At 35.3% G+C, this 17,916-nt stretch overlaps 2 protein-coding genes and 1 pseudogene across 5 annotated transcripts in view; 2 read left to right on the forward strand and 1 right to left on the reverse strand.

The window, feature by feature from the left end:
* LOC306856965 (testis-expressed protein 264 homolog) overlaps positions 1 to 10,124 on the reverse strand; it is a 49,599-nt pseudogene extending 39,475 nt beyond the window's left edge. The window contains exon 1 of the transcript XR_013785838.1: positions 9,652 to 10,124. The product of XR_013785838.1 is annotated as a testis-expressed protein 264 homolog (transcript). The remainder of the gene's footprint in view (positions 1 to 9,651) is intronic.
* On the forward strand, positions 9,932 to 12,650 carry LOC306856966 (glutathione peroxidase 1-like). The gene is made up of 2 exons (XM_079396552.1): positions 9,932 to 11,534; positions 12,032 to 12,650. Exons 1-2 carry the CDS (start codon positions 11,310 to 11,312, stop codon positions 12,380 to 12,382), a joined length of 576 nt encoding a protein of 191 aa, XP_079252678.1. The 5' UTR covers positions 9,932 to 11,309; the 3' UTR covers positions 12,383 to 12,650.
* A 2,257-nt stretch (positions 12,651 to 14,907) lies between these two features.
* Positions 14,908 to 17,666, forward strand: LOC306856967 (putative protein BRICK1). 3 transcript variants are annotated; one of them, XM_079396553.1, is made up of 4 exons: positions 14,908 to 15,047; positions 15,485 to 15,688; positions 16,449 to 16,531; positions 16,918 to 17,666. In XM_079396553.1, exons 2-4 carry the CDS (start codon positions 15,571 to 15,573, stop codon positions 16,942 to 16,944), a joined length of 228 nt encoding a protein of 75 aa, XP_079252679.1. In that variant the 5' UTR covers positions 14,908 to 15,047; positions 15,485 to 15,570; the 3' UTR covers positions 16,945 to 17,666. The 3 variants fall into 3 exon arrangements, with proteins under 3 accessions (XP_079252679.1, XP_079252681.1, XP_079252680.1); XM_079396555.1 differs by having other exon boundaries at positions 15,021 to 15,057; XM_079396554.1 differs by lacking the exon at positions 14,908 to 15,047 and adding an exon at positions 15,055 to 15,331.
* The last annotated feature ends 250 nt before the right edge of the window (positions 17,667 to 17,916 follow it).

The following is a 17,916-nucleotide window of genomic DNA, read 5'->3' on the forward strand; positions in this document are numbered from 1 at the left end:
CAAACAATTGGAATTTGTTTTAATCAATATTTTTATTTGATAGCTTACACCTCAATGGGAACAGAAGGTAATTTGCATAAAAGACCTTGGGAGAGCACACACCCAATTGCAGAAATATCTCTAAAATCTTCAAATCTTTATTACCTTTTAGTTTACTTCTGTAGAACTGAGACCATTGTACCAGTCGCAGACATTTCCAATGATACCAGACATGAATGTAAATGCATTGGCATTTTCATGTAATCATTTTGAGCAGACTGAGAAGGAAGGAAGGGTGAAGTAATTTAAAAAGAAATAAATGGGCAGAAGGGAAGGAAGTTTCCTGTACCTCCACTCTGTGGGGAGTCTCGAAGATGCCCGTGTATGTTTGTATTGTCTGTTTCTCAGGAGATCTTTCATCCTTACAATATTAAAATACATTTCAGTCATTTTTTTATCGTTTTGACATTTTTTATCTTTTATCTTTTAAATTTAGTTCATAATTCACTTAGTTTCTCAATTTTACTCTCCCTGAAATGGCATGTCATTTATTTGACATGTATTATTTTAGTAGATGAAAATATGCAAAACTGAAAAAAGTATGTTTGTAACAAACCAATTTATTTTTATTTCTTATTTAAAAATAGTGAAAAATGTATAAACATTAAAGGCATAGTTCACCCAAAAATGTTCATCTTCAGAACACAAATGAAGATATTTTTGATGACATCCACGACCTTTCTCACCCTATATAGACAGCAATACAACTACCACGTTCAAAGCCCAGAAAGGTAGTAAAGACATTGTTAAATAATAATATAAAATAAAATTTTTGTTTTCTTTGCACACAAAAAGTATTTTCATAGCTTCATAAAATTAAGGTTAAACCTCTGAGGTCACATGGACTATTTTAATGATGTCCTTACTACCTTTCTGGGCCTTGAACGTGTCAGTTGTGTTGCTGTCTATGGAGGGTCAGAAAGCTCTCGGATTTCATCACAAATACCTTAATTTGTGCTCCAAAGATGAACAAAGCTCTTACAGGTTTTGATCGACATTAGGGTGAACAATTAATGACATAATTTTCATTTTTGGGTGAACTATCCCTTTAATGAATTTAAAAAAGTATTTAACAACATCAAAAAAAGATACAAAGTTAATTATTGCTTAAATAGGATCATAAATTTGAATTTACATTGTCATTTAGCAGACACTTTTATCCAAAGCGATAAATTCGGACAATAGAAGCAATCAAAATCAACAAAAAAAGAGCAATGATATGCAAGTGCTATGACAAGACTCAGTTAACAGTACACATAGAATTTTTTTTTGTTGTTAATTGTATAATAAATAAAAAGAAAACAAACAGATAGAATACAAAAAGAATAGATTAAGCATATTAATTATAATAAACATGCGCACACACACACACACAAAGTCTTGGCCAATTAATACACCACAATAATCAGGTAGGTTGAATGAATAAAGTTCACTGAAAACCAAGCACCAAACCAGTTGGTAACACTTTAGTATAGGGACCAATTCTCACTATTAACTACTTGCTTATTAGCATCCCTATTATTACCATATTGGCTGTTTATTTGTGCTTATAAAGCACATATTCTGCATGACCATGTTCTGCATCCCTAATCCTACCCAACACCTAAACTAGCTTACTAACTATTAATAAGCAGAAAATTAGGAGTTTATTGAGGCAAAAGCCATAGTTTAATGGATTGTTAATGGCAAGAATTGGACATTAAAAAAAGAGTGTGACCAAAAACATATTTACGATCCAATGAATGCCCGATGGCTCCTGCTCCTGCTTCTCTAAAGCACATTACAGTGTGTAATAGATTACCACTGCCATTTCACGTTGACTTTAAGTGTCTGTTTAAAGGCAAAATGGTGATGGTTTATGGAGTCAAACCAGCAACCTTATGACTTGCAGTCTTCACTGAGCCTTAACCACTACATCACACCACGCCGTACAATAAACTACCTATCAAAATACCAGTAAGTCATACCACAATAATCATATCCTCCTGCTGACAACTGGAAAAGCTCATACATACTCTGAAAATTGAGTTTAAAGGAGTTGCGATGTGGGTACAGGAAGGATGTTTAGTCACGACTGAGGTAAATGTCTGAAAAGAAAAGCTTGTAGACATTGAAATATGGCGAGAAAAGATAGTTCAAGACACTGAACTGACAGAAAGACAGAAGTAGTGATGAGTATATGTAACTATCAGCGTAGCGATTCGGTTTTATTTTTGTCGTTTTACTTGTCAACTAGCAGTCAAATCCATTTCAGGCAAATTTGCCAAATGTCACTGAGGTTACGGTGTTGCAGCAGTCCTCTGGGAAATCGACACCAAAATATTTTGGACTCATTTATTCATCACTTCAGATGCGCTTTAAAAAAAGCTCTCGGATGTCCCCCCTCTTCGCTGTCACTGCCGCTATCCACATCTTCACAGCGGACTGCCTTTTCATGTTCCTGCCATCCTCAGACTGCCAGGATGCTGTGAAAATACTAATAATTTTGATGGCGAGCCACGTTTGTTGACAGCAGGATGCTTAGGTTCCTTCGTCAAAGTGGCAGTTTGTTGACATTATCTTTTCTGTCACTACTCAATTTTCATCAGGACTGATGGATCATGAAAATGATCAGATTAAGCCATCAAGCTCATCAAATCATTCTCAGTTCTTCACAAAAGAAAACACTCAATTAGGGCCTGTTTTTGACATGAGTTGAAGGCATCTCAGGAGCCTTCTGCTACAAGCCAGAATATAACATTTGCTTTTAAATCAAAATTCTGTGAATCTCCCTTCCCAATGTTGCAAAACACAATAAATCTGCATACTTCTAAGTATGAAAAGTACCTCAATGGTGATGGTGAAATACAAACTTTTGAGCAAAATGTGAAAAAGTTGAAACTTTTGCTTGCCATTGATGAAATCCCCTCAAAGAAACACGTTTGTACCTTATCTACACCTAAAGTGTGCAAATTCGTACCTTGGAGAAATAGTTCACCCCCAAAAATTGTTGCCACTGACTCCAATGACTTTCAAAATACCAGTTTTATTTGAGAATTATATATATACTATTCTAATATTTCGTATTTTAAAATTATCTTTTATTTTTGTATTTTCAGGTTTCATTTCAATTTTAATTTTGGAATACTTTTTTACTTTTATTTTTACTTTTTTAATATATAAAATTTAGCAGAACCTGCAAAAATGTCAGCCCGATCTCATTGCAATTCGTACGAGGTGGCTAATACGTACGACCTCACAAATTCACACAGTTTTTACGAAATCGCACGTATTTCGCGAGTTGCACAACTCCCTAAAACTACACATCACTGGGGTTTAGACAAATCGCACAAAAATTAGCCACCTCGTAAAATACGTATGAATTGGTCGTGAGATAGCATTGAAAATGTTCCTAATTTTAACAAAGAAAGAGGGATCATATACATTGCATGTTATTTTCTATTTAGCACTGTCCTGAATAAGCTTTTTCACATAACAGATGTTTACATATAGTACACAAGACAAAATAATAGCCGATTTCTTTAACTATCCCATTCAAAAGTTTACATATTTGATGTGTTGTTACCGAAATGATCCATGATTGTTTTTATGTTTTGGTTGGTTGTTTGTACTGCATCTGAAATCTGAAAATGCAACTCTATAGCATCTTTGAACCCTTTCCAGCAGTGACTATATGATTTTGAGATCATCTTTTCACACTGAGGACAATTGAGGGACACATACACAACTATTACGAAGCTGCAAACATTCACTGATGCTCCAGAAGGAAGCACAATGCATTAAAAACTTTTAAACAGGATGATGTTTTTACTTTGTTTAAAGATCTTTTTTCTTCTTCATTTAGTCCTGCCGAAAATGCCAAAGATATTTCATTTAGAACTTCACTTAAGAGAGTTTTATGGCTCGTTTCCACTGAGTGGTACGATTCAGTACAGTACGGTACAGTATGCAATTATGTCCGTTTCCATTGTCAGAAGTTGTGAATGGTACCAAAATAGCGAACATACTGTGCCACTTTTTTGGGGTGAAGGGTGGAGCTAAACTAACTGTAGAACTTTGATTGGTTTACTAGAATCGTCACTTTTGCGTGATACAAGGGGATACAGCTTCTCCTTTACTCGTTCCACTCTGCTGTGTTCGGCTTATTACGTCAGTGTGCGCAAACACACAAAAAATAAGTGTATTTTATATTTTTATATTTTCACACAGACAATAACCGTTTCTCAATATGTGTTCTTGTCTGTTCTTGTGGCCTGTCATTGCCCAGAAACTCACGTAATTCTCAAAATATTACTGTTATTCTGTCATGAAATGTAGTTTTAAGAGTTTTTCAGGCGAGAATGTAGATGTTTAAAACTCAAATCTGCGGTTTATTTCTAAAGATATAGTGCCTATTTGAAAATTTGCTATGCTGATTTCGAAGCTCCAGGCGATCACCGGGTGCTCCGTGCTCATGTATCCGCCTCGAGCAGCCTTACGCTCGGCTAGTCCTGATGACATTTGCCGCTGGCTCTGATGTCTCTGTAGTGATTAAACAAGAATCAATTCGTTTTGTGTATATTTAACAGGCATTCGTGGTCTCATGAATCTATTATTTGTTCCTGGTCATACCATTTTGACTGAGCACAAAGTTTAACTTTATATTTATTTTGAACTTTACCATAGTAACTTGCAACGCTGACTTTGTAGCAAACGTTTGACTGTGAATTGTTTGCTTTTGTCTTTATTTCCTCTTATACTTTGTACTTATACTTTTATAACGGCTGTTATTGTTCATAAAAACTGACATAAAAGAGGCAGAGTCGTGCTTAATGTCGCGCTTTATTGTCGATCGATACTTTCCGGAATACACCATGCCTATCAAGTAAAGGGTACTGTTGGCAGTGGAAATGCAAGCCTGATCAGGGATCGTACTGTACTGTACCGTACTGCTCAGTGGAAATGAGGTATTAGTTCACAATAATAACGACACTGTTTGGAATGACAACAAGTTGAGTATGTAAAAATGTAAAAAAAAGTAACATTTTTTGGACATTTTCTCTGATAGTGTAGTATTGGGACTTGACATCAGAAATTCTGTCTTGATATCACGATCCCATTTTGTTGCATAGTTATTACATTCACGTCAAGGAACCATCGCAATCCCCTCCTCCTGCACTACTTTTCATCTTTTTGACTGACTTGCAAAAGGCGGATGTGGAGAACAGAGAAAGAGCAAACCCTAAAACTCTCTGTCACTTAGGGACTGGAATGCCTTTCATGGCCCTTCACAGGATCCGGCATGTGAAGAAGTCTCGCCGGCTCTTCTTATCAATGGAAACCATCTTCAGACCCATGGGCTTTCACTTCCACCGCATTGTTTGCCTGATGAGAGGAAGTTCCCAAAAGCTTGCGGGCTCGCAGACTACAGTAGCAGTCAGTGAATCAGAAATAGAGGGACCACGGTGCTCACGCCAATCCTTGAGGTAAAATCCTTCATCCCAGAGGAGTCCATTGTTTTCCAATCCTGCTCCTACCTCTCTCTACTTTCTATCAGCAGCCTTTGGGAGCTTCTGACCCCTGGGTTTAGCACCCCAGGCTCCTCTCTTAACGAGCTGAGATCATTATGCCAATTAGCTGAACTGGATCAGGACTTGGCCATGGTTTTATGTGTGGAGCTTTGGACAGTTGCTAATTGGGGACTTGGAAAAAAAAAAAAAAGAGTCTGTCATTGAGAATGAGCTTTTGAATGTAAGACTGAGCTGTCAATCAAGAGTCAGACTCTGTTCCAGTAGGGCTTTCTGGTGGGAGGTTGAGTACACATTCACCGCTTTGACTGGTCAAGGAGGAGGTGGGCAGGAAGTGTGAGAAATGTGATAATGCAAGAAGGTCTTGTGCACAAACAAGAAAACCAAGAGACTTTCTTTGCCAAGAAATAATCCCAGCAACACCATCAGCCTACACAAACTGATTACGAGCATCGTCTAGAACAGGATGGTGGGTTTCTGGTCTTCCTCTGCTGCAGAAATTATGGTTATTTTTTGATCGTCCTTAAACATAAATATAAAAACACTCCTAAATCCCAAGCAAAACATATATTATATATATATATATATATATATATATATATATATATATATATATATATATATAACCTAGACGGCAACTGGAGCCACTGAAGGTCAGATGAACAGTGACAGAAGTTGTGGTATGAGCTCATTTATATTCCCTAAAAGTGTGAGGGCACTAAGGCCAAGCGAAGTAGGAATAGGGCACCAACTCAGACACATTTTACCTTTTCTGCTTTCCTCTTTATGACATTCTGAGATCAAGTTCAGCCCAGGCTGAGGTTCATGCAATAATAACCTTGGTGCACACCCTAGATCGCTTCAGTCGGCTACTTATGCTTGCCCTCATCCATTCTCTACTATCTGTACTGAACTGAATCCAAACATCATCAGAATTTAGCTCGTAGGACTTAAATGCACATATACTGTATTATAACAAGTCGTGGCGTAATGGTTAGAGAGTCGGACTCGTAATCGAAAGGTTGCGGGTTCGAGTCCCCGGCCGGCAGGAATTGTAGGTGGGGGGAGTGAATGTACAGCGCTCTCTCCATCCTCAATACCACGACTGAGGCAAGGCACCGAACCCCCAATTGCTCCCCGGGCGCCGCAGCATGGCTGCCCACTGCTCCGGGTGTGTGTTCACGGTGTGTGTGTGTGTGTGTGTGTGTGTGTGTGCATTTGTTCACTACTCACTGCTGTGTGTGTGCACTTGGATGGGTTAAACGCAGAGCACCAATTTCGAGTATGGGTCACCATACTTGACAATACGTCACGACTTTACATAAACTCTTATGATCTGCTTGACTTGTATACAGCATTGAACTATTTTTATAATTTTTGAGCTGATCTTTTCTTGGAACAACAAAGAAACTTTTAAGCTTGAACTAGAGCTTTCAAAGATTTATCAATGAATCTTTCTTTTGAGTCAGATCTTGACAATAAATCGATTGATCTGATTGAAAGAACTGGTCTGAAAGAGTCAAACTGATCTAACAAGAACAGAAACGAGAGAGTGCATTATTCAAAATATATTTTTGTGAAAAAGCGGTTTGGAACTAAATGAAGGTGAAAATTTGATGAAAGAATTTATTTCCGTTCCTTTACTGTTGCCACTCTTTTTCCTTTAGTAGGAACACTGCTGTTACAGATAAATGTAAATGTAATCAGTCAAAGCCAGTTTTTATAACGTAAAAGCCATGACTAATTTGCTGGCTTTAGTAATAATGCATTTAAACTGTGAAATGCAAGTTTTTTGCATAATAAGGAACATGGAAAATATGTGTACAGCAGGCAAATTTATTTATCATGATTACATATGATAAAATGAGATTATATGCGATAAGAGCCACACAATAACATAATCCAGTTATATCAAAATATCACAACATACAAACATATTCCACCCCCACACGGTCAACTGCATAATCAACATTAGTGCACAAAATTACTATATCAACACCTCCATCTAGTGGTGAATGAGGATCAACAACTCCTGAAGGCCAACAGCTAATAGAAATAATGCATCTAAATCACCAACACACTTACAATTAAAAAAAGAATGGTGATAAAAATAACACTTCATATAAGATCATATACAATACAGACTTTGTGTGCATAAGATCTCTAATGAAAAGCCCTCTTGTAAGACCTTTGTATGAGATTAACCTACTTGGAGGGAAATGGATTACACAGCCAAACAAACAAACTAAACAGCAAATTTAAATGAAATTAATTCACTAAAGTAATTGAAGCAATTTACTTTAATGAGGGAATAAAAGTGTAATGCATGTGTTAGATCTGCTGTGCGCTGCATATCGAGTGATCAGTAAACAGGAAACGGAACAGGCAGCTCTGAAGCCACATCATTCACTTCACAGCTACTACTATAACTGTGTTATTCACACATGACATATATATTAGTCTGATATAACGAGTGTGATGATGGCTGGGGGAATTAGACGTTTAGTACATTTTAAATAGATGATTTCTGCAGGTGCTTTTCTATTGTCTGTGCACTATACAGTACAAATAACATTATGCCACTAACGAGCAGCATATATATCGAATTCTATTTCTATACAGAATCATATTCTATTTTTTATTCCTCATATCTATTTTTATTCTCATATCTATTTGTTATTTTATTTTATTGCTAGTTTATTTCTGTATATATGTTTACTGTACTTTTTCTATTTGTATTTTTTTAAACTTGAGGTTTTTCTTAATTTTGTTGGACAATTTGTTGGACAGTCGTACAATACATTTCACTACATGTCGTACTACGTATGTATATGTATGTGACAAATAAAATTTGAATTGATTTTGAATTGAATTTCTAATGGAAATTAAGGGAAAAAATACAGAACAAATCACATTATGCCTTTAGTTTGCAGTATTTTATCCTAAATGTAATGTGCCAAGTGAGCCATCAGGTAAAGTTGGCAGTTTAATCTCAATATATGCTGTGCTCAAAGGGGTTACACTTTCAGAAAACACAATGGGCTTAATTGAAAGGTAGGGACGCACTTTTTTTAAAATGCTAAAATAGTTTTGGTTATTACGCAATATGACCCTGGTAATTGTGGCTACACCTCAATGTACTGTGACAGTACTTCTATTATGTGTTACTATAGTTAAAATGCGAATTATAATTATAGGGGGAAAAATAAATTGGCTGAATGTGCTAGATAAAGTGGACCAGTTTGAACTTTCACTAATTCTAGTCACATTAATGAAATAAACACGCATTCATTGATTATTTTATAATTGCAATGAAAAAATAATTGACCAGAAAAAATGGGTCCAGTCAGGAAATTCAAGTCAGAGGAGGAAGAAAGGAGAGAGCAGAAAGGAAGGCAGGACATGAAGTTGAATCTGAAGTATAAAAAAGGATGAGAGGAGCAAAACAGATGTAGAGTATAAAGCTTTAACAGGTCACAATTAAAGTTGAAGAAACAGGAAAAAAAGTTTTACAAGATTACATTTGTTCGACTTATGTTTTTTTTGTTAGCCTATTAGTTTTTGGACGCGTTTAATATGCTGTAAAGTTCATTTTAATCAAAATTATATTTCATCAAATTTAATGTCAGTTTGTTAATTTGAGCATGAAGTGAAAAATATTTTTTTAAATCTTTGAGTGAAATTTTACTAGTCTAAGCGGAATACGTTTGATGTTGAATGTTTGTTTGATAATGTTAATAAACATTTTAAAAATTAAATAGTTTTTTTATCATTTATTTTTTTATGTGCATATACTGTATACATACATATACATATATATATATATATATATATATATATATAATAAATTAGGATGCTGGATCATTTTTTATAAATCAGAGGTGGCCCACTTTACCAGACAAACTGACCTGCTTTACCTGAAAAGACATAAGCCAGGAGTCCATCTCAAAATGTTTATTGGCATATACCTTTCCAATTTAAATTAAATACATTTTATTTATTTAAATAAAAAGATTACAGCTGGACCGTAAGGTTATTCACTCACACTACTGCCAATGCAGCAATAAAACAGTGAGTGTGCTCATTCATTCAAAGGTCTACTTACCTTCTTTGGATCATCATAAAAGATCCCAATGCATGGCAGCTTGGGTCCAATGCTGCAGCTCTCTCTGAACAGCGACCTACAGTCTTTATAAGGTCCCACTTTGTATTTATAGGCTATAGTGATGTTCCTGACCGGGGGTAAACCAGTCCTGATGTGGATTTCTGTGGTCAGTCCAGAGTACAAAATATAACATGCAGCTAAGAGAAAAACAACTAGAGAGATGAAGCCTATGAGACTCAAAATCTGCCATTCCCACATGATGTCAGCTGAATGCTGTATTAGAGGTTAAAGTGCAAATAATAACCGAGAGCTGCTCTTATCGAGGATAACAGTCTCTTTGGTCCACTAATTCAAAAATCATCCGCTTTTGCTGAGCGAATGCATGAGTTAAAGAAGAAACTGACTCAGGATTTTTGAATAAAAATCAGAATTTAGTTGCGGATGCAGCGCAGAGTCTCTTCCCTGAACACAGAACAGCTTCCTGGACGGAACCATTCGCTTGTTGTAGGGGTGGGAGGTATTTACTACTTAAAAGTGAACGACTGTTAAGTTTATTTTCTAAACGCTAACGAGTCAGTGATGCATGTGATTTATAGTTTAATGCAGAACTACGTTTTTTGAAAAGGATCAAGTTTCGTCGAGTATGTATGCTGATTGTATTTGGTTCGGACTGGCTTTGTGCAACATAATTTAAAAAACTCACGCAAAGTAGACATCCGAAACAATATCACAAACTCTCTAAATAATACTTACATTTTTTTCAGTTTGCATGTGTGATATGATATTTTCCCGACAATAAAACAAAGTTGACAACAGAGAATTGAAAACACACTTTAAAAAGAAGATATCTTGCTAAACAAATGGAGGAATTGTTTCCATTGTACTGAATATTTGACTCAAATGGGACGAAAAGTAAGCTACTTTAATATGGAGTAACACCCTTACGAAAAGTTAACCATGGTTTTATTATAGTAAAAGTGTAGGCAACCTTTTTTTCCTTTTTAAAGCACACCATGGATAAACTGTGGTTGGTGTAGCAAACCCATGGCTACTTTGTGTTTACCGTGGTTTAAATACAAAACCCATGTTTTTTGTTTGTTTTATTTGTAAAAAAAACCATGGTTAATTTATCCATACAGACCTATATAACATTAGGCTACATACTAACCAGCAACAGATCCCACTTGAAAATAAAATATAAAATGATTCAATAGCTGAAATGTTCAAAGTTAAACATAATATGTTTTGAGCATTTTATTAAAACGTTCAAAAATATTTCGGCCAAATGAGGTAAATTTATTATACCTATCAATGAAAAAAAATAGCCTATGTATTACAATTAATACACATTTTTATTTTAAATAAAAAATACTTAGGTTCTATGTATATTTAGGATATATAGCCTATATATCTATTATTTTTATTTATTTATTTGTATTAATTATCGGGGATATGCAGGGCTTGGAATGCAATACACAAGTATTTACCTCTTGCTGACCTTCCAAGCTGCAACATGCACTTCCTTGAATTGTATCGACACGCCTCCTGTCCCTGCAGCTGAAGGTTCAGCTCAAGGTTCAGCTCAAGGTTCAGCGCAAGGTTTGTTGGTAAAACATCACTTTGCGCTTCGAGCTACGGAGTAAAGGTCGTGTTTCAGCATGGCAGGGGCCGCGAAGAAGTTTTATGATCTGTCCGCCAAACTTTTGTCAGGGGACCTCCTGAATTTTTCCTCTCTCAAAGGTAAAGTGGTGCTTTTTGAGAATGTGGCGTCGCTTTGAGGCACAACAGTCAGGGATTACACCCAGATGAACGAGCTCCACAGCCGCTACGCTGATCAGGGGCTCGTGGTTCTGGGCGCTCCCTGCAACCAGTTCGGACATCAGGTGAGGAGGCAGTATGGCTGTTTCTTCACCTACTCCTTTTTTCAGATTTTTATATTAGTGATTAGAATTTATATTAATATATTGATCATCAATACAGATATTTATAGTGTCATGTATTTATTTTTATGAATTTAAAATACTTAAAATTATATATATAACTTATCAATATATTGATCATAAATACAGATATTGAAGAATTTAATAATAAATGTACTTTAACGTACTTTCAGTACATTAAAGCTTTTTATATATTTAAAATGTATATATGTTGTTGTATATGAAATAATATTAAATAATATTCTAATTCACATTTTCAGTGGTTTGCATTGTAGAAATTATTGAAATATTTCACAATCTGTTATTGCTATCAGCAAAGCTTTGTTCATTTTTGATAGGAATGGCAATGGATAAAGCCTGTGTTGTTAACTGATTCTATACTTACATGCCGTTATCTGCTTTATTTTATAACATATTGTGCAATTTTGGTTGCTCAACAGGAGAACTGCAAGAATGATGAAATTCTGCTGTCTCTGAAGTACATCCGTCCTGGAAATGGCTTTGAGCCAAAATTCCAACTTCTGGAGAAGCTGGAAGTGAACGGTGCGAACGCCCACCCTCTGTTTGTGTTCCTCAAGGAGAAGCTGCCTCAGCCCAGTGACGACTCTGTGTCCTTGATGGGTGATCCCAAATTCATCATCTGGAGTCCGGTGAACAGGAATGACGTCTCCTGGAACTTTGAGAAGTTCCTCATCGGCCCGGACGGGGAACCGTTCAAGAGATACAGCAGAAGGTTCCTCACCATCGACATGGAAGCAGATATCAAAGAGCTTCTCAAGAGGACGAAATAAACCTGGCAACCTCCTCGTGTTGTGGCCTTGTGAGATAAACCGTCCATTCCATATCACTTGTAGATTGTTGTTTGATATAGGCCGACTGTGCAGACGTGATTAAGATGTGGCTGTTTTTTAGACTGTTTACTTAATGAAGATGCTTCCTAAAACCTTTTTGAGGGAAGCTTCTGATGTATCTGTAAATGTTTATTATAATAGTTGTAATTTATCCATGAACTGCACAGCTCAGGTTTTATCTTTCAACTGTTAAACGAAATAAAACTTTAAAAAAAAAACTATTTTCCTTATCTCTGTTCACGACACTGAACAAAAAACAGAAGCAGTTAATATGACAAACCTCAGCCTTACACTTTCACTTCCACATTTCTTTCTTTTTAAATGTTAAGTCACATACTGCGTATTTCCCTTGGTTCAGGTTTAAACAAGTTAGTACTGTGGGTGTTATAATGCACAGTAAAAATGAATTCTTCTCTAACTAAATACACTTGGTTTTAATGATCAGCATAATACTGAATCCAGATTATGCTTTGTCATGCTGACACTGCGCAAACACTGAAAATAACTATCCACATAGAACAAGTGAAGTTGTCATACTTATGTGGAATCTAGTCATTTACCTAAATAGAATGATACAGACTTATTTTGAGTTTATATTCAAATTAAGCAGCAATTTTGTATATATATAACAAAAAATTAAAACCGTATAGATCCACAGTAATATTTCAAGCATTTCTAAACAAAAACATATTTACCACCAGTGTCTATGACCTGTAAATATTTTATTCAGTCTTACAAGTATATAGATATTAGAACAAATAATAAAAGTAAAAGTGTTTAGATTAATAGTAATGTTTTTACTATTATAAACAAAAATACAATTTTTACTGCCAATGCCCGTGACCCATAAATATTTTAGCACCAGCCCTTGTGAAGTGGAGAAGTCAGAAAGTGGAACTGAAAAGAATAACACTTTGCCACATTTTGCCATAAAACAATATTATAGATATTATAACAAGCAAATAAATACAGTAATATTTATAATATTTAAAAAAATTGTATAGACCAATAATAATATTTCTATTTTATTCAGTCTAATTAATATATAGATATTAAAGAAATCATCAAATTAAAACTTTATAGATCAATAGCAATATATATATTTTTTTACAAATATAATATTTTACCACCAGTGCTGACGCACCATGTGTATTTTATTCTGTGCAAGTCAGACAATGTTGTTTTTTACTTTTAATTTAAACAAATCATTTAAAAAAAAAAGGATTACGTGTCCTTTAGAATGGAGAGATTATTCATCTGTTTGATTTATATTGATTCCTAGTGCAGAAATAAATTAATTTTACTAATTAAGAATCACATGCATATACAGTATTGCTATAAACTCTGCTATACAAACATACATCTATACAACTTTCCAAGTAGCCCAAAATGTTTAGTAGCTCATATGTTCTTTTGAAAATGGCCACTATGTTTGAAGTATAACATATAAATGGTTGAGGGCACTAAAACTATGGTGATAGCTGTAAGTCCCGCTCCAAAGCACTGACATCACAGTCAGCAGTGAAGTCATTGTCCCGCTCAATCTCAAGAATCATGTCTAGCAGGAAGGAATATTCCTCCTTACTATCGTGAACCCAGTGGCCTGTACCTCCCTCTTCCACATCGCTATTCACACTTTCTGTGTTCTTTCCATGGTCTTGGTTTTTGCTTTGCAGGAATCTACTGTAGACGCGGTTCAACTCATTTTCAAACTCCAGCTTTGCCACAAGATCCTCCAAGGTCTGTACATCTGAAAATAGAGGAGGGAATTAGTTCAAAACTGTCAAGTCTCATGCCTGAAATGATTTTGATGATGATAAAACTGACCGAGGAGCCCACATAGATCTTGCAGTTTTGCAGACCGTGTGCAGCACTGAAAGTCTTCATTCCTATTTATAGAAAACACCCTCGTTATTGGTGACATGCATTATAATTAGGCCAACTGCAACACATTTATCACTGATAAAGCAGTATATGCACAAAAAACACTCTGTGCGGTGCTCAGATACATACATGCCATCCTGTGATGTTCTAATCAGGCTGCAGTTGTTTGGAGAGGATGATGATGATAAATTAGGAACCTCTTCTGCTGCCTGATCCAAAGCGGCAGCAAGGCTTCGTCTACAGCTTCTAAACTTGCTTGACATCGCTCTATTAATTTAAAACAATTAAACACACAATAAAAACAGTTCACACTGCCAAACAATTACAACAGTGCTCATAAATGACCTCTGTACAATACAGGTCAAAATAGTTTAATATGATAAAACAGTACCATAATATTAATGTTTTTGGACAAGATACTCTCATAGGCTATCCACCTCATTTTGCAACACGCAAGTAACGTTAAGCTATTTTTCTGTGAATGCGTGCGACTATATAAATATCTAGAAGAATAAAGTGCAGTAAATGGTCAAACTATTTACGCTACAAACCAACGTGGTTATAATTACGACAATACAATTAGATAAGAAATAATAAAAATGATAAGAAATAGCAGTTTGCAATATGAAGCCACACAATGTTTAGTTTTGTACCGTTAAAAATAACTGGACGCGGGTGACACCGGAAGTCTCTTACGTTTTAAAAAAATGAGGATATGAAAGTAAGCCAGGGTAATAATAATAATTTAAATGCTAAGAACGGTCACACATTAGTACACAGTTAGAAATGAACATTAGTCGAAAATGTTAATATAGATAAAAGGCATTTACATCATTATACTCTGATTGAAGGCTGATCCGTTATGAATATCCAGATATGTTGTTGTTATGGTCGCGCGCAAGGAGTTTAATGTCTGTTAATAACGTGCATCAGAATGTTATTATTTTTCTGTTTGTGTATTTTTTCAGTTTATTGCGTTCGTGCGCGCTGGCTGCGTTCTAAAGAGTTAAGAATAAGAGATTAAATAAAATATTTTACAGGGAGATTTCAGTCAAGATTTTTTTAATTTCTCACTTTTTACCAATTCAAATACTTTTTCAAATCGCATATTTGTGTTTAATTTCATTTTTTTAAATCCCTGCATTCGTTTCCCCGTAGGATCCACAATGAACGGCGTGTGTTTGTCCATCAGGGGCGCTGCTCCTTCTCAGTCAGCGGCTAATGCTAAAGCTAACTAGCTCACGATGGCCGGACAGGAGGATCCTGTGCAAAGGGAAATTCATCAAGACTGGGCGAACCGTGAATATATCGAAGTGATCACCAGCAGCATTAAGAAAATAGCCGATTTCCTCAATTCCTTCGGTGAGATGGAGAAGCTGTGGCTTGTCGTTTATTTTACATAATTTATTACGCCATTTCTTCACGCTAGCATGCTAATCGAGAGCAGTGGGTCATTCGGTTGCGTAATAGGTGGAAAATATGTGGGTTACATCAGTTGTTTTGTTTGTTAATGTTGTGTAGAACCACGTAGTAGTATAATAAGTGAGTATATATGTTAAAGAAGTAGTTTATTAGGCATACAGGCAGTGCAGTGACCAGGAAAAACATTCAGGGCGTTGGGTTGGGCTAATGCTGGTCTTTGCACTTTGATGATTAATACCGAATTTGCTAGTATACCGAAATGTACATATTTCAATAGCCACATACACATCTTTGCTTATGGTCAAAGGGCCTAACAGGTGCACTAATGTAAAGAATAACTAATGCAGTTTATTATGATAAACCAGCCCCGATTTCAGTGATTGTAACGTTACAGTATATCTGTAATATATCAGTAATGTAACGAAAAGGTCATTTATTTATTACTATTATGATTTATATCATTATTAATATTTATCATTTAAATTTTAAAATGTTATTTATATTGTTATATAGATAGTATATAATATTATTCTTTTTCGTAGTTATATTAATAATGTATTTTTCGCCTATTTATTATTATTTAGCTTATTCTTTTTCGAAATATTTTTAAGACTAGTGCACGATATTTGTGTCACAGGAAATTACGACTTTTCTTGTGTGTGTCCTAATAAGAAATGTTTTTGTTTTCTTTTCCCCTCAGATATGTCCTGCAGGTCCCGTTTAGCCACTTTGAATGAGAAGCTTACTGCTTTGGAGAGGAGGATTGAGTACATTGAAGCCAGAGTATGTTTTAAGTCAATAAGTTATTGCCAAGTGTGCTTACACACACAAGGAATTTGTCTTGTGTGTGTAAGCAGAAGCTTCCAGTGCACAGACAGAATGACAAGTGACAAGGCACTAATAACAAAATAAACAAATAAATGTGAAAACAATAGACAATATATTTATTGTATGTACAGATGTGCTATATATAAATGATCCAATGGAATTTGGATAAATGTAAGACATGTTAAATCAGTAAATTATGTATAATATATACAAGTATGGATAGTTTCGAGAACATTTAACTGTTTGTGAGGTCGACGGCCTGAGGGAAGAAGCTTTACATGACCTCCTTATTTTAATTTGCTTGAAATAAAGCCGATTTGTTTTCTGTTTTGTCTCTTAAGGTCACAAAAGGGGAAACCTTGACTTAGACATCGTCCTGGGTCGACGTCAAAGTCAAGATGATGGCTACGAACACTCACCTCCTGTCTTTTTCATTTACTTTAATTATTCAAACTAAATTTCTATTGGTTGGCTGTGGTAGATCAGTTCATTTCTGTATGGGACCATTGTGATGATGTATTTGCTGTAAGCAGATATGTGTTTGCCTCATTTCATGCCTGATTATGGCTGAGGTTATACTGTATCTGGTCCTTTATTTTTTTGATCTGTCAGTCAACCTGTTACTGTCTCTGTGGTGCTTGCTTATGCAAACAGGCCAGTGTTGTATATCATTTGGTTCTGATCTGCTATTAAACAACAGTTGAACTCTTCATGCAATATATTAACAGTCATGCAAACATAGATTGAAAATACCATGGATAAACGGACATTATGCCTTGTTTTTTTAAATAGCTAATAATTGTTTGAGTTTTGATTTGCCCTCCTGTGTTTTACAAGTCTGTCCTCTTGTTAAATTACAAAAGTTAGTGTTTGAAATACATTGCTGCCTGCTGTACATTTATCATGCAACGAACATCTGCATAGAAAAATGCCACTTAGAGGTGGATGGAAAGCACTAAAGTGCCAATCAGACTGTTTTTAAAGCGTTTAGTGCTTTTCTGTATTTACACAATTTTGTGTCTCAGTGTCTGTTATTAAGATGTTTTTGTGGTTAAACATTAAATAAAAAAATCTAAACCATTTAAACAGCCATGTTTGTGGTTAAATGAGTGCCTTTGATAATCAGCTAATATTGACTTATGGACAGATGATATAATATGCATTATTCAGCCTGTTTTTAATCTATTATGTTTCTGTTGCATTGATTTTGAGACTTCACAAAACTAAATTAATTCATATAATCACGGTTTTGTCACAAGAAGTCTCTTGTAATTTTGTGAACGTTTCTATAACCTATAATAAATAACATTAAAATAAAATCGGTATGTTTTAATCCTACA

Source organism: Barbus barbus (genome assembly GCF_936440315.1).
Source record: "Barbus barbus genome assembly, chromosome: 37".
NCBI classification, from domain to species: Eukaryota; Metazoa; Chordata; class Actinopteri; order Cypriniformes; family Cyprinidae; genus Barbus; species Barbus barbus.

What these genes read in the sequence shown, in the direction of transcription:
- LOC306856967 (XM_079396553.1), top strand. Translation starts at nt 15,571, where the DNA reads ATGGCCGGACAGGAGGATCCTGTGCAAAGGGAAATTCATCAAGACTGG. An exon ending in CGATTTCCTCAATTCCTTCG is followed by an intron (nt 15,689 to 16,448) that starts GTGAGATGGAGA and finishes TTTTCCCCTCAG; the next exon opens with ATATGTCCTGCAGGTCCCGT. An exon ending in TTGAGTACATTGAAGCCAGA is followed by an intron (nt 16,532 to 16,917) that starts GTATGTTTTAAG and finishes TTGTCTCTTAAG; the next exon opens with GTCACAAAAGGGGAAACCTT.